Here is a 15,357-nt window from a genome sequence, read left to right on the forward strand (position 1 = left end):
CACTCATGATTCAGGAAATGCTAAAATTTGAAATTTCTGTTCATGATGGAATCTTGAAATTGGAGAGGTTTTAGGTTATAAGAAGGATGAACAACTGTATCCCCTTTGGCTCTCATATTAGGACTTCACTCATTTTGCCCAACCTCCCACTTGATTCCTGATTCTTAAAATAGCTGTATACTCAGGGTTGGTGGTAATGGACAAACAGCAATGGAAATGACTTGTGATAGGAGGGCAGTCAGCAGTGGTATAGTAGAGCAATGGCTCACATGGTTGAACTGGTTAAAAAAATTGATTAGCAAGGACTACAATCTGGAGACCAGGGTTCGATTACCTGCTTGTCCATGAAATGCACTCAGTGACGTTGGGCATGTCACATACTCTCTTCCTCAGGGAAAGACAATGGAAAACCTCCTCTGAATAAATCTTGCTAATTAAACTCCATAACATGGTCACCTTGGGGTCACCATAAATCAGAAATGACCTGAAGACACAAAACAACAATGTTATAATCCACCAGTCCCTTGTAATCCCCTATTCCCTCAGCATTTAGCTGCATTCCCCTCAGTAGCTTGAGGGAGAATAGATTTTCCCAGCAATAATGTCATTTTATACTTGACTGTCATTTTATACTCAAAAGTATTGGGGATGGCTTGGTTTTGAGTAGACATTAACAAACATTGTAAGGCCCAGGAGTCCTGCTCCTGGTGAAAAGTAGAGGCTGTCATGATGAAATCCTGCACTTGAACATTTATTGCTACACTAGTGGTACTTAGATGAGTATGTCTGAGGAGTTTGCACATGTTTGTGTATGTATGCATGCCTGTACACCCCCAGCCAACAATGGATGTAGCTCTCCAACCCAAAACATTTTACTACTCTGGGTTATGACTTCCAGGCTAAGGCACAGCATCTTCCATACTAGAAACTAAATACTGGCCTCCATGATGCAACTTTCCATTACACAGCTAGTGTATTTAATACGCTGGCCTCAATTCACTTGTTAGTCCTAGCTAAGTCACTGATGCAATGAATCAATGGGAAGTTGTTAGTCACCATTTATATGTTTCATAGATTCATTGATTCTTCCCTAACTGAGACAAACAATTGGATTTCTGCCCTGCTACCCACTGTTTCTGTGATCTCTATATTAGTAGAAACATAATTTATACATGAACGCACACTCGTCCCTCCACATTTGTGGCTCTGATTTTTGCGGATTTGATTATTCACGGATTTTATTAATATGTTCTGTCTAGGAATATCTGAGTCCTCCAGCGTAACTCTATGGTCAACTTTAACCAAAAGTCAAACTGAAGGACCTAGAGATTCCTAGAGAGGACACTCCACTAGACATTTGTAGCTCCTCCAGCTCAATTATATGTTCAGTGTCTGCCATATGTTGATCAGAGTTGCACTAGGAACCTAGAGATTCCTAGAGAGGTGTTATTTTGGGTAAAAACATAGTGTTTTTGTTATTTGCAGTTTTCTACATTCACAGGGGGTCCTGTGTTTCTAACCCCCAGCGAACGTGGAGGGAAAAGTGTATATATAAAGGGAGCGAGAGACAAGCCCTGACACCTAGCTACAAATTAATATTTGGCTTAATATGGCCTTTCACTCTGAGACCAAGATCTTGTCTGATTCTCGTGGCATAAAAGGTTTCCATCCAAAACTGTGTTATGGCTCCCCTGTCGCCAGCTGCAGGACTCACCATGTTGATACAAAGAATGGCTACCGGAATGACCCGGCAGCCATGTTGCCGCCGGCAGGAGCGCCGGCGATGTGGGCCTCGGCGCGCCCAGAATGCATTGCAGGGCGGCTGAGGCTCCTGATTGGCTGTGGGCGGGGCTGGAGATGGTACTTCCGGGGGTGGCCATTCTAGCCGGCCGGAGGGCTTCTCTATGGTCGCTCCTTCTGGTCCTCCAAGGCAACTGATTGGTGCTGCCTTGAGGGGGAGGAGTGACCTAGCTTGGCCCCGCCCCGGACTTGGCCTATATAAGGCCGTGCTGCGTGGAGTCCGGGGTCTTTCGCGATCAGCTACCCACCCTCCCACCCTTGGATTGGTGTTACTGTCACAACCAGGGGCGGCAGCATAGGCCAGGATCTGGAGTGGATGGTCTCCAGGGCTGCAGAGCACTGGAGAGGGAGTCCTTAGGAACCTGGGTACGCTGAGCGGTTACGTATGGCCATTGCGGGGGCCATTATGTTTTATGCGGCCCAGTGACTAGGGGCTAGTGGAAATATGGACAATTGGCTGGTTGCTATCCGGTGGTCCATAGTCCCTTGGTCTTCCCGACGGCAGGCCTGGTGCAGGCCTTGGGTATCGAGCAACTGGGGTTTTGGTCGATTTTGCCAGATCCTGACCTCATGCTATGGGCCAACCCTATACTGTTTTATTGCTGCTTGCAATTAATAAAGTTGTGGCCTTTTCTCCAAGATATGCTTCTGTGATTATTGTGGCAGCGCCCCTACAAGGCAATAGTCCACTCCCAGTGGCCATTTCATGGTTGCTGGAGAGCAAGGGGGATCAGAGCAGCAACAACCACATCATACTGCCTCTCTGTCAGTGTCAATAACAATACTGAACTACTGCTACTGTTCCCCTCTCAAGATAGCCTAACATGGCTCATATCAACACACTGAAGGACTGAGAGAGAACTAGGATCCTAGCAAAAGCTGAATCAGTTCTGCACACTTCTTACCTGATGAAGGTTTTTTCATTTGACAGTAGATGTCTATTCTGACCGGGGCGGGTTATAGACCGCCGCTTTGAGGCAGTCTGCCGCCACCGCCGCTTGCTCCGTAAGGGAGCTGTCGCAGCCACACCATGCGGCTCCCTTGCGGAGCAAAAAAGAAGCTCCAAAATGGAGCTTCTTTCTGCGGCGCCCTAATGACATCGCGAGGCGCCGCCGGCGCACTCGCGACCTCATTAGCACCGCGACACGTTCGGACGCACAGCGTCCGATATGTAAAGATGGCGCCGGCCGTGTGGAACGGCCGGAGCCATATTGTACGGACAGAGTCCGTATTAGAGCCAGGGGCGTCTAGAAGAGACGCCCCTTTTTTAAAATGGGACGTCCTGCGGACGTCCCAAGTGCCGGTCTGTAACTGGCCCTTATTTCTGTTTTGATCATCTTAGGCATTTCAGTTATATTCTCTTTCATCCAAACTATGTTTTCATTTCCTTCCCTAGTTGGATATACAATGAATGATCTTATTTTTGAATGGCAAGAAAATGGTGCTGTGCAAGTAGCAGATGGTCTCACTTTACCACAATTCTTGCTAAAAGAAGATAAGGATTTATGTTACTGCACCAAACATTACAATACAGGTAAGAGATACATTATTCTATTAGAAGTCCAAAAGAATTTATTAAAAGCTTTATTAAATAGATTGAATTTTTTTAAATGACATTCAGGACATAATGATTTAAAGGTACAAATTAAAGGAATTATGATGAAGATTTTGGAAAAATGAAAAATAAAAATAGGAAACATGGTTGAGATTTACATAATAGGAGTGAAATTAATTTAGTAACACAAAGCTGTTATAAAGCTAAATAGGCTGCTTTTTTAGGTGGAAGATGATTTTCATGAGGGGTATCATGGAGATTAGGTACTTAGGAAGTCTTTTCAATTTCAAATTTTTAGGGTTGTTTGAGTATGTAATTAGGTTGATTATGTAGTTTGTATATTTTTGTGTGTTTTTTTAAACAATAAAGAACATTTACATATTTTTAAAAATTCCAAAAGACAATTGATACTCTTTAACTGTTAATTGTTGAATTATTCAGCAACATATTCAAAATATATAACCACAGAGCAGCAATGACTGGTGAAAGGCGGGTGGGGTTTCATTTTTTGGTGTGTGACTTCAAGTTGTTTCCAAGTTTTAGTGACTTTTAGGCAAATCTGTCACTGGGTTTCTTGGAGCTGAGAGTGTGTGACTCAACCAAGGTCACACTTGGGTTTCTATGAACAAGAGGGGAATCAACCCCTGATCTCCAGAGCTGTAGTCCAATGCTCAGATCACTACAACACTAGATATTTATTTATTTTAAGGCATTTGTTGATTGCCTCTAAGCCCACCAGGGCCCCTAAAGTGAGGTACATGGATATCTTGACAGACACCAACAAGTAGCAACTAAAGAAGTTATTATGTTAAATGAGCAACATCACCATCATTGTGGAAGACTAATAAGTGCATGTGTATTAGGTCACTTTTCCCAAGGAGGTAATATATTATGATATTTAATTTTTGTGTCACCTCCCAATGCAGTTTTAAAAAAAAACAAATTAGGTTACAACTCACACAAAAACAAAAACGAATATCCAACTACAATACAATGAAATTTAACATCTCTGCATCTGTTTATAATTTACAAGGATGTCATACTATATGTCTCAAAATCTGCAAGAATAGCTGTTGTTCAAATTGCAGTGCATATTTTCAAGTCAAAATTTCAAACTCAAGCTCACTAAAAAAGGGGGGGGGACCAGCTATAACCCATAAAAATCATGTTAGATTCCTCAAAATCTGACTGTATTTGTGGTGGTTGTCTAATCTCAGCTTCAAATTTAAAAGGTGAAACTCCAAATGAAGGGCTTCACAGAAGGAAATAGGTAGGTGTGCCATAACACATAAAGAAATGCCTTTTTAGAGTCTTTTTTAGAGCTCTATTGAGTCCCAATTTGAAGAAAGGCTAAATAAATAAAGTTAATAATAATGTCAGTAAGATAGATTAGAAAATAGGAGAGAATCTTGCTAAGATTCCTGTAGTTTAAAAGAGTATAGAAAATTGGAGAGAACTATCTGGGGTACTATTGCTAGGATTCCTGAGATTAAAGGTGGGAAATGTTGGGGGGGGGGGGGGGGGAGGGAAGGAAACCAGAAATCCCAGTGGACAGAGGCATTAAGTATGGACTCAAGCAGTACGGTCATCCATATCCATGGATTTTTTATGCATGGATTCAAACATCCATGGTTTGAAAATTTCTTTAAAATAGATAAATTCCAAATAGCAAACTTTGATTTTGCCATTTTATACAAGGTACACTATCTTACCGGATGGTTTGTATTTAATGAGACATGGGAGTCCACGTATTTTGGTGTCCACAGGGTGAGTGGTGTGTCTTGCAACCAAACCCCAACATATACCAAGGGCCCACTGTAACAACAACAAAAACCTCAAAATATCTCTGTAGATAGATGATAGATAGATAGATAGATAGATAGATAGATGATAGATAGATAGATAGATAGATAGATATTCTATTTGCACTGATTAGTCCAAGACAAGAGCCTCAGTTCTGAACTAAGAGGGGAAAGTAAGGACTCTGACAGTCTTTGAAAGCAACCCAACAAAAACAGATAAAAATAATATAATTTTACTTTAGTTGAGTGTAGACTTTGACTCAAACCTACCTCCATCCAGATAGATCTGGGCTACCAGCGTAAGTATGCAGAAGGGGCTCCAAACTACAGATTCCATCTGAGCCTCCAAGTGGCAATAATGGATCCAGAGGCTGAGTGACACCAATGGATTCAAGTAAAGTATGGAGTTCCTTCTATTGACTTCCACTGGTAGCCCAGTTGTGTTATACTGGTTGGATTCTTGACACAACCTGTTCTTCTATCAAAATATGTTGTATACCACAGGAAACTGATTCTATTATAACTCCTTCCTCTTGAACTCTTGGAAACCACCATTGGCACCTACTAGAGTGTACAGCTTATATTTTATCCACAGATATATTAATTTGAACTGTTGCTCAATAGACACCATAACAGAAAAGCAAGCACCTTTGTGACAGTTATAGACGTCCTTGTGTCAGTGATGAACTCCCTTCAATAAGAGTTTTTTTAAAATACTACTACTAATAATAATAATAGTAATAATATATAAAACAGAGCTCAAGTGGTACAATATGTTAAGGCTTTAAGTCTGTGGCTCCCAAAGAAAGAATGATTTCTTATCTCACACTGAGAAAATAATATTTAATTTCACTTCTACACATTCCTATTACTTTGATTTATTTTTGTGCAAATAAATTTATTTATTTATTGCTGTGTAAGCAGGAATGCTCTACTATTAAGGACTGCCTTAACATGCAATTTTATGCATGTCTATTCAGAAGTGATTTCTAATGAGTTCCGTGAATTTGTCCCACAGGTACATTTTTATAGGCCTGGCACATAAGACAAGGGTATCTTGAAGGAAATCGATATGTCATTAAACATATTATCGTTGCGTTTTTATTGCTCAAGTGTTGGTGTGTGGACAGAATCACTCACATGTTTTTCTGTCTCACGTGCCAAACATAACTTCCCCAGGGTTGTGAACTATGCACTATGTTCCATTTACTTCTCCACTTCAGGAAGCAAAATGTCTGGAGATAGCCCTGTTGGCCTTCAGCCTCTGCTTTGTGATGATTTTATTGCACTATATTTTAATCAAGGTTTTGTCTCTTACCCTTACTTTCAGTGTTACTTAATGGTTTTCTTGTAAAAATTATTTTAATGGACTATTGTTTAGTGGTGGGTTATAGCTCCCACATTAGTGGTGTGGTGAATCTTCCCTGAGTTTTAATCTGAATGTTATTTTAGGCTGCATCTCCACTGCAAAAATAATCCAGGTTGACACTGCTTTAACTGCCATGGCTCAGTGCTATTGAATTCTGAGGACTGTAGTTTGTTGTGTCCCGAGAGCTTGGACAGAGAAGGCTAAAAGTCTCATAAAACTACAATTCCCAGCATTCCCAGCATTGAGCCATAGCAGTTAAAGCAGTGTCAACCTGGATTATTTCTGCTGTGAGGGTGTTAAAGGAACTGTCCAAGTTACTGGACATATTACATGTAGGGAATATTTTTGTAGCTCCTCTGATTCACTATCCCACTGAAATAGAAGATACCCACTGCCACTGTATAATTTTTATTATTGTTTTGTTTTATCACTTCATTTGTAAGCTCCCATTAAAAAGATAAATACATAAAAGCAGAACAGAGCTATAGTAAATTATCACATACATTCTTTAATAATTAAATAACTAAGCAATAAGCAAGTAAACAGAAATTGGTACACTTTAGAAAATTTCCACAATTTGTTATAAACAGAAAACTATTTAAAATTGCTCATCAAGAACTATTTGGTAAAGAGAAACAATGCTAATTCCACTAACAGTTGTTCTTTGTTGTAAACAGGCAAGTTTACATGTATTGAAGTTCGATTCCACCTCGAAAGACAGATGGGTTATTATCTCATTCAAATGTACATACCAAGTCTCTTGATTGTCATACTGTCCTGGGTGTCATTTTGGATCAATATGGATGCAGCTCCAGCCAGAGTTGCTTTAGGTATAACAACTGTACTCACTATGACAACACAGAGCTCAGGGTCACGGGCTTCACTCCCAAAGGTATGCAAGCTCTTGGACTTTGTGCATTTTAATTTTGGTTGATTCTGGAATATTGTGTTTTGTTTTAGCATAGCAGGCTCAAGCCCTCAGAGCCTTGAAGTATGTGTTCCTTGTAAGATATGTATACCAGAGTTCATTGAAGGAGGAAAGATAAGAGAAGGTTTCCCATTTTAAATCAGACTAATTACTTTTTTATATTTTTGACTATGCCAAATGCATTATACAAATCTATATTATCATTATAGAAGCTCATTGATACATGATAATTCTTTATTGACTGCCTTCTCTATTACCTATTTACCTGATCTCTTGTAGCTAGCAGTTTCTTCTTGTGGCTAGCAGTTCTTAACTTTTGGAAGTAAAAGTGCCTATAAAGAAGCAATTCTGTTCGCTGGTCCACAAATGTAGAACTGTCTTTGAGGGTTGGGAAAAATTTACAGTTCTCCTGGGATACTTCTTCCCTGAGGCAAACAGAAACGTGGTTATCATATTTCAAAACATTTACCATATGATTTGGTGTCTTTATGCCTTCCTCTAGCAGTCACCAAGACTATGGAGAAAGAGTAAATTGGCAGTACCATTGGTCATCGAATGATGAATAATTGTTAATACGATAAATAATGAATGTCAGTCATTTTATAGGAGTGGTTTTTTTAACTGGGGAAATAGTTTGTTGATTTCTTTTTGTTGATTCTACTTTAGTACATATTGCAATCTTTTTTGTTTTAGAGGGAAATTTTATTATGCCAGGGAGAATGTTTCAGGGACCACAGGAAAGATGCTCCCTCCACAGTTCTAAGCAAAGCTCCAACACTGGAGGGGGAGATTTGGTCTCTGACTCCTCCTTCTGGCCACTTCCAGCCATCCCAGAGGTTTCCATGTGGCCCTTCTTTGAGGTAGAGCTTTAGTCCTGGGGGGCATGTTGGGAATGTAGCGGTGAGCCATGAGGGAGAGAATACAAAAGAATGCAAAATCTACAAAAGAACCATACTTTTATTGGCCAACCGTATGCATAAAATACATCATACAAGTTTTTAAAGCTCCACTGGCTTCTTCATCAAACAAAACATTTTTTAAAATCATACAGAAGAAGAAATATGATGATGGTGGAGTCATAGGCTTACACTTTGTGCCAGATGTTGTTTCTCATGTAGTTCAGTTGTTCTGGAGGTTTGTCAGTGCTGGCAAAGAGCAATAAAAGACAGGTAATAAAACTTCAACTCAATTAGCACAGAAAAGTAGCTTCCCTTGAGTTCCATGTGGTCCCTGTGCTGTGCGAAACTCGCTGCTCCTTTCTTAGACAGAGAACATTGCATTTCTCAATATGTCCCTGTATTGTTACATCTGGAAAGTCTTTTAAGTCTTGTATAGGTGAAACTTGCCGATTGTTGTCCAAAAAAAAGTTTTAATATGAAGTCAAAGGCTTCATATAGTTTTTTGTGGGTTTTTTCAGGCTATGTGGCCATGTTCTAGCAGAGTTTCTTCCTGACGTTTTGCCAGCATCTGTGGGTGGCATCTTCAGAGAATGTTTGCCTGGAAAGGACTTGGCTATATATATTGTGTGATCTGGAAAGGCAGGAGTGATTTGCATGTGTATTGTTGGTTACTAATGGTGTGAGGGTCTGTACAAGAGGACTGATGTCTGCTTGATTAGTGCACATTGTCTGCTGGGAAACCCCTGACCCTGAGAGATTTCTCATTTGCATTTGTCTTTATCTGGCTATCTTTCAGGACTGGTAGCCAAACCTTGTTTACTTTAAGGGATTCCTCTTTCCTGTTGAAATTGTCCAGATGTTTGTGGATTTCAATGGCTTCCCTATGCATCCTGACATGGTAGTGGTTGGCATGGTCCAGAATTTCAGTGTTTTCAAACAGTATTTTATGCCCAGGATGGTTTGTGGCATGTTCTGCTGATGATGATTTTTCTGGCTGGCCCAGTTTGCAGTGTCTCTCGTGTTCCTTGATTCTTGTTTGCACACTGCGCTTGGTGGTCCCTATGTAGACTTGTCAGCAGCTGCATGGTATGCATTAAACTCCTGCGGCTGTGAGAGGGTCTCTCTGGTCCTTGGCTGAGCAAAGCATTTGTTTGATTTTCTTTGTCGGTTTGTAAACTATTTGCAGGCTGTGCTTCCTCACCACTTTGCCTATTCTGTCTGTGACTCCTTTGATGTCTGGTAAAAATACCTTCCCTTTGGGTGACTGCTTGTCTTCACTCCTCTGGGTTTTTCTGGGCTTGACAGCCCTTCTGATGTCTGATCTGGAATAACCATTAGCCTGTAGAGCCCGGTCTAGGTGTTTCAGTTCATCTTCCAAGAAGTGGGGTTCACAGATGCGTTTTGCTCGGTCTACCAGTGTTTTAATTGTGCCTCTTTTTTGTCCTGAGTGATGCTTGAAGTTCTTGTGCAGGTATCGGTCTCTGTGTGTGGGTTTTCTGTATACTGTGTGACCCAAACGTTGGTTCGGTGTGTGGATGACTAGGACATCCAAGAATGGCAGTGTTCCTTCCTTTTCTTTTTCCATAGTGAATTGGATGTTGGGATGGATGCTGTAGGGACCACCAAACACAGTGTGCAAACAAGAATCAAGGAACACAAGAGACACTGCAGACTGGGCCAGCCATCTATCTATCTATCTATCTATCTATCTATCTATCTATCTATCTATCTATCTATCTATCTCCTTATGTCTACTTACATCACAGATTACTGACTGATTGCCAATCTAAGACATCACTAAGGAGATACAGATTATTTAATTACTACATCAATATCAATCTCTGTTGCTTTTTACAGTAAAAAGTACACCACCATAGTTTTGAGGAAGAAAGTTCTATAGACATACATTTATTGTTATATTTTTGTTCCACTTTTCTGCTAAACAGAGTAGTGCTCAAGGAGGTTAACAGACATATTTAAAATAGATTTTTAATAAACAAACAAACAAACAGTAAGCACCGTTCAGATCACTGGACTGAAAATAACTCACATTGTTTAAATGTTTTAATACTCATTATTCAGTTTTAGGAAATAATTAACCAGTGTCTGGGAAGAAAGAGAACAGTTCAATCAGCTTTGTAGCTTAATTTCTTTTGTCATGTTGTCCCCAGAAAATAGTATACGTGCTAATTCTTAAAAGAGTTTCAAATGCTTCCAGAAGAAAAAAAAATTACAGTGCACCTATTAAGAAAACAGACCTAACCATGGCTGGAGGAAGGACTGAGGAAATAAGAAATACTGTACTGTATTTCGCATGTGTCCCTTAAAATTTAAGACTGCTTTTAGCTATACTAGACAATTAAGCTCCTTTATCATTAATAGCTAAAATCTAATTGCGAGTTCCATCTAGATTAATTCTAAGGAATTGATTTCTGAATGATAAATCAACACTTAGGTATGTCCTACTGATGCAATTACTCTATTCTAGTTGGGATTAGCCATCTGATTTAAACTAATGGTTTCATCAATTCTAATTTACTTAAACTGAATTAATGCTTTAGTACTGTCAAAAAACAATTTTGATCATTATTTCTAAATAAAAGGCCAGATTAGTTTGAAACTAAGCATTATGTGAAACTGTCAGAATTGGTCAGTTCCTCACTTATTTTGTTTTGAGAAATGTCCTAAAAATGTTCACATTTAGGACATGGTTCTAGAATTAAAAGAGTATATGGTTTTTATTTTCCCATTCAGACACACATATTTAAAATTAGATACATCGTCTGCTACACAGAATTGTGATGCGGGCCTTATATTTAATTTGCGCTCTTCCCTTTGTTTGTGATGACATGTGAACACATTGGTTAAAGTGAATCTGCAGCAAAATCTTTTCTTGGAAGTATTTTACTTACAAGCTAGACCCATTTTTTTCAGTAGGACTTAAACTTAGGAGAGTGTGCATCAAACTGAAGCTTTAAGGCAGTTTTTGAAAGTAAATTTCCACATTCCCTTGCCAACTGCACTTCATGAAAATTATCTCTGAATGGGTTGTGGGCTCACCTGAAAAATGTGGAGTGGGTAAGAGTACGTTTCAGGAGGAGGAAAAAAATAGTCTTAAATCGGGCTAGATGCTGCTTTGGGGCTGCACATGCTGCCCCTTTGAGTATCTGATCAGGGCTGTGGCAACTACATGCTGCGGCCCCAATCTGGCCTTTCTGTGGTGCAAAAATGAGCCACAAAAAGCGGCTCCATAGTTGCCACCACCTTGGCTATTTGGCACTCTTTTGGTGCTGTGTCATCTAGATGCAGCACCAGAGGAGCGCCATGATGCTGCCTCATGTGCAGTGGGGCATGTGGTGTCACACTGACATCGGGGTGGAGTCAAGATGTGCGCCATGTGGACACCGCGCCGCCACTCCACCTTGATGCCGGCCTTTATTGCAGGTCTCTGGAAGCTATTAGAGTGCATCTACACTGCAGAAATAATTTTGTTTTACATCACTTTAAGTGTTGTAGCCTAGGGAATCCTAGGATTTATAGATTTACAAGGTCTTTAACCTTCTCTGCCTCATAGTTAGTCCCTCACAAAACTACAAATTCCAGGATTCTGTAGGATGGAGCCATGGCAATTAAAGTGATGTCAAACTGCATTATTTCGAGAGTGTAGATATACCCTTAAAGATCTATTTGGAAGGAACTTCTCTCTTCTCTCCTCTTTTGCACTATCCACCCTATGCACTATCTTATATGGTTCATGATGGGCCATTGCATCTAGAAATTGTTTATGTGGGTCACAAATAGGTCAAGAAAATGCAAAAACTCCTGTGTGCTTATCTGAATTGGTTCTCTTCAGATCCAATCTACTATCTGCATACTTGGGGTACTGCATTTGCCCAAGCTGATAGTGCAGCCATAGTCAAACATAAGAAATCTTTTCGTTATGTTCAAAATGTAGGGGGAAAACTGAGTTTGAAGATTTGGGCTGTTTTTTCCAGTTGCATTGTTGGTGTTGACACCATGTATTGTGATGCTGTATTTCATCCTAAACATTTTATATTTAATGGCACAAATAGTTTTAGGAAAATGCCTTTAGGGTAAGAGTTTTTCATAAAGCATTACTTTTAGTAGACATATAGGTTTGTCTTTTGTCTTTTTTTATACAGCTAGTTTTTACTCTGATGTGAGGAAATACATTTATATTCCCTTGACATTAGGAGACACTAAACTTCCCATCTGTGTTTCTAATACCAGCAGTCTTCTGCTCTGTGCTATCTATAGGTATCATACGTCAAGGCTATTGACATCTGGATGGCTGTTTGCCTGCTTTTTGTATTCTCGGCACTCCTGGAATATGCAGCTGTAAACTTTGTGTCAAGACAACATAAAGAACTTTTGAGATTTCACCGAAAGAGGAAGAAGAACAAGGTAAATATGGAAAGCCTAAGTTAGGGAAACACAGGCCGGGGGCATTGGGGAGCCTGTCAACTTTGTAACAATGGGATACTGTCTAAAAAATGGCTGTAGAAATAACATGTTAACACAGGATGACATTCCCTCCTTTACATAAGGTCACCACAAGGCCTCAGTAATTCACAAATCCCACTGAAACCTTCCAAGTCTGGATTAAAAAGGGATTTGAGTGGAGAGACATGTAGAAGCTTTCTGCACAGAGTTTAATTTCTCCACTAGAGAATACTAGCAGATTGTCCCTTCATGATGGAGACTGCTGGTAAGAGATGTGTTAAAATAATTTCCTGCACTGGCTCATTGGAAGGCTTGGGCAGTTGCATTCAGGGTTTTTATAAGCTTTTATCAAACACAAGAACCTTATTTCTAGCAAAAGTTTTGCACCCTGTTTTGTTCTGGGTTTGTTTTTTTTTTTAATTAGAAAATTGCCAGTCATTTTGTGTGAGGTAGAGGCAAGGAAAATCATTTCAAGTCAGTTAGACACTACACTGTAAGCATTTTAAGTAGAATGCTGTATTTTGATTTACACATTTGAGATGAGTTAATCTTTTTATCACAACTTATCATAAACCCTTTCAAGGTAAACTGAGGTTGAGCCTATGTGCTACTTACAAAGCACTTGATCCAAGGGATAAATCTCCTTCTAAGATGACTGTAAGAGAAGGGGGTCTGCAAACTACAGGCAGGAGGGCCACTTCTTATATAATTCTCTCACTGAGTCTCTGTTGCTGTTAGTGATGGAAGAAGATAGTTCAAGTTGTTTTGCCTCTATCAAAAACAAGTGTCCATATGCATCATCAATATCATACACTATAATACATAAATATTTAGTTATATATATATTTTAAAAAGTTCCAGTTTGAGACCTAGCATCTTTTAAGTTTCTGTTTTATAATTTGGTTTCTGTCTCTTTTATTCTTCTGCCTTCATCCTTCATTTCTATTTTTAATGTGGCTGGGACGATGCACATAACATAGATAAAACCTCTGAGATCTATGGAGAAAACAAAGAGGAGATCAGTAGTGGCACGATGTCCTATAATGATGGACACAGAGTAGAAAAACTATGGTGCCTTTTCATAAGCCAGCAACTTCTTGTGGGGGGGGGGGGATGAGTAATATAACCCCCACTGGGACTGGTTGCAATTATTTATTAAATGAAGAATGGAAACTTATTTCATCCTTCTCCATAAGCAAGTCAAAGCCACAAAGCACTAGAGACATCTCTGTTTCCTAAAACATTTTCAGTTTACAATTGCAAATATTTCCCATATTACAAGGAGTTAATTGCCAATAGTCTTTCTTACAAGATAGGATACAGATTTAAATATGTGTATACACAGATAATTTAAAGGCTTATGCAGTTTCAGATAACTAACTGGAGGATTTAACATTACTACCAGATAAGCTCTGATGATGCAGATGATAGTGTGCCAGAATCCACAGAAGTGAGAAACTTAATTATGCTGAAGTGCCTGTGTAAGAAAATATTTTTTTGTAAAGCACAGACAATTTGTTAAGGTTTTTAAGAGCAACTGATTTTCTCTTCAGCAAATCAGACCAAGCAGCTGGGTTTCGTTGACTCCCTGACTTGGCTTTTCCTATTCCCTTTGCCTTCAGATAATTATAAAGTGCTTACTTTGTGAACCATCTGACAGTGGCTAAACAGTTGCCAGTTTTCTAGCTTAAGACATAGATTTGCATTTTCTCATTCTGCAACTAGGGTAAAAGAAGAAACACTGAACTTTATCTAACCAGGAAATGATCAGAAATCAATAAATAAAATAAGAGTATAAATGACTCAAGTAGATTTGTGGAATTTCACCTTAAGTTTATTTTATGAGCATTATGAATGTTCCATTTAAATGGCTCAAACAACCAACCGGTTTAGCATAGTATCAGTTTTCAGACATGGTGATACTGAGCTCTATATCCCTTGAGTCTCACTGCTGGGGAAAAGGTGGGATATAAATAAAGGGATAAAGGCTATGGGTGAAGAAAAGTGAAGAACAATGAAGTAGTTACTCAGGCACCACTTGCCATCTGTTCTTGGATATAAGAAGCTGTCTTATTCTGCCTGGGGCCAGTGCTCTAAAAATGTCATTAGAAATAGCGTTGAAAAGAATCAGATTACAAAACTGGAATTTGACTTCAATATTCAAGATGTGAATTCCAAATTGGCTGATCAATTTCTTTGTAAAACAGTAGTTGTCACCTATCTGCGATTAACCAACCTACTATGTTGAGATTAATCAACTTACTCTCCTCTGCTCTGTTGAATAATATTGCTTCTGTTCAAAATATTACACATTACTCTTTCTTGAATATGGGAGTAGGGAAATTCCTAGTCTTGCCACCTTCTATTGTCATTTTCATCATATGGGAAACAATATATCTGAAGAGGAGAAGTTCCTGTTCTCATGAAAATCAGGAACCTTACTGACCAAGAGAACTTTCAAGCAAATAAAACATCTCTTCAAGCATGTCATTTTCCACAAGAGAGAACTGACAATGGAGCTGGGCAGAGCTCCACATTCA

The 15,357-nt window shown here is 39.4% G+C and overlaps 1 protein-coding gene across 3 annotated transcripts in view; it reads left to right on the plus strand.

The window, feature by feature from the left end:
- GLRA3 (glycine receptor alpha 3) overlaps window positions 1-15,357 on the plus strand; it is a 106,359-nt gene that overhangs the window by 78,646 nt on the left and 12,356 nt on the right. For all 3 annotated transcript variants that reach the window (XM_089525455.1, XM_089525456.1, XM_089525457.1), the window contains 3 exons: window positions 3,197-3,334; window positions 7,204-7,418; window positions 12,632-12,778. In XM_089525455.1, the coding sequence (XP_089381581.1) occupies window positions 3,197-3,334; window positions 7,204-7,418; window positions 12,632-12,778 (500 nt within the window). The remainder of the gene's footprint in view (window positions 1-3,196; window positions 3,335-7,203; window positions 7,419-12,631; window positions 12,779-15,357) is intronic.

This window comes from Sceloporus occidentalis, unplaced genomic scaffold, assembly GCF_023333645.1.
Source record: "Sceloporus occidentalis isolate IW3139 unplaced genomic scaffold, rSceOcc1.0.p SCAF_5, whole genome shotgun sequence".
Lineage (NCBI taxonomy): Eukaryota > Metazoa > Chordata > Lepidosauria > Squamata > Phrynosomatidae > Sceloporus > Sceloporus occidentalis.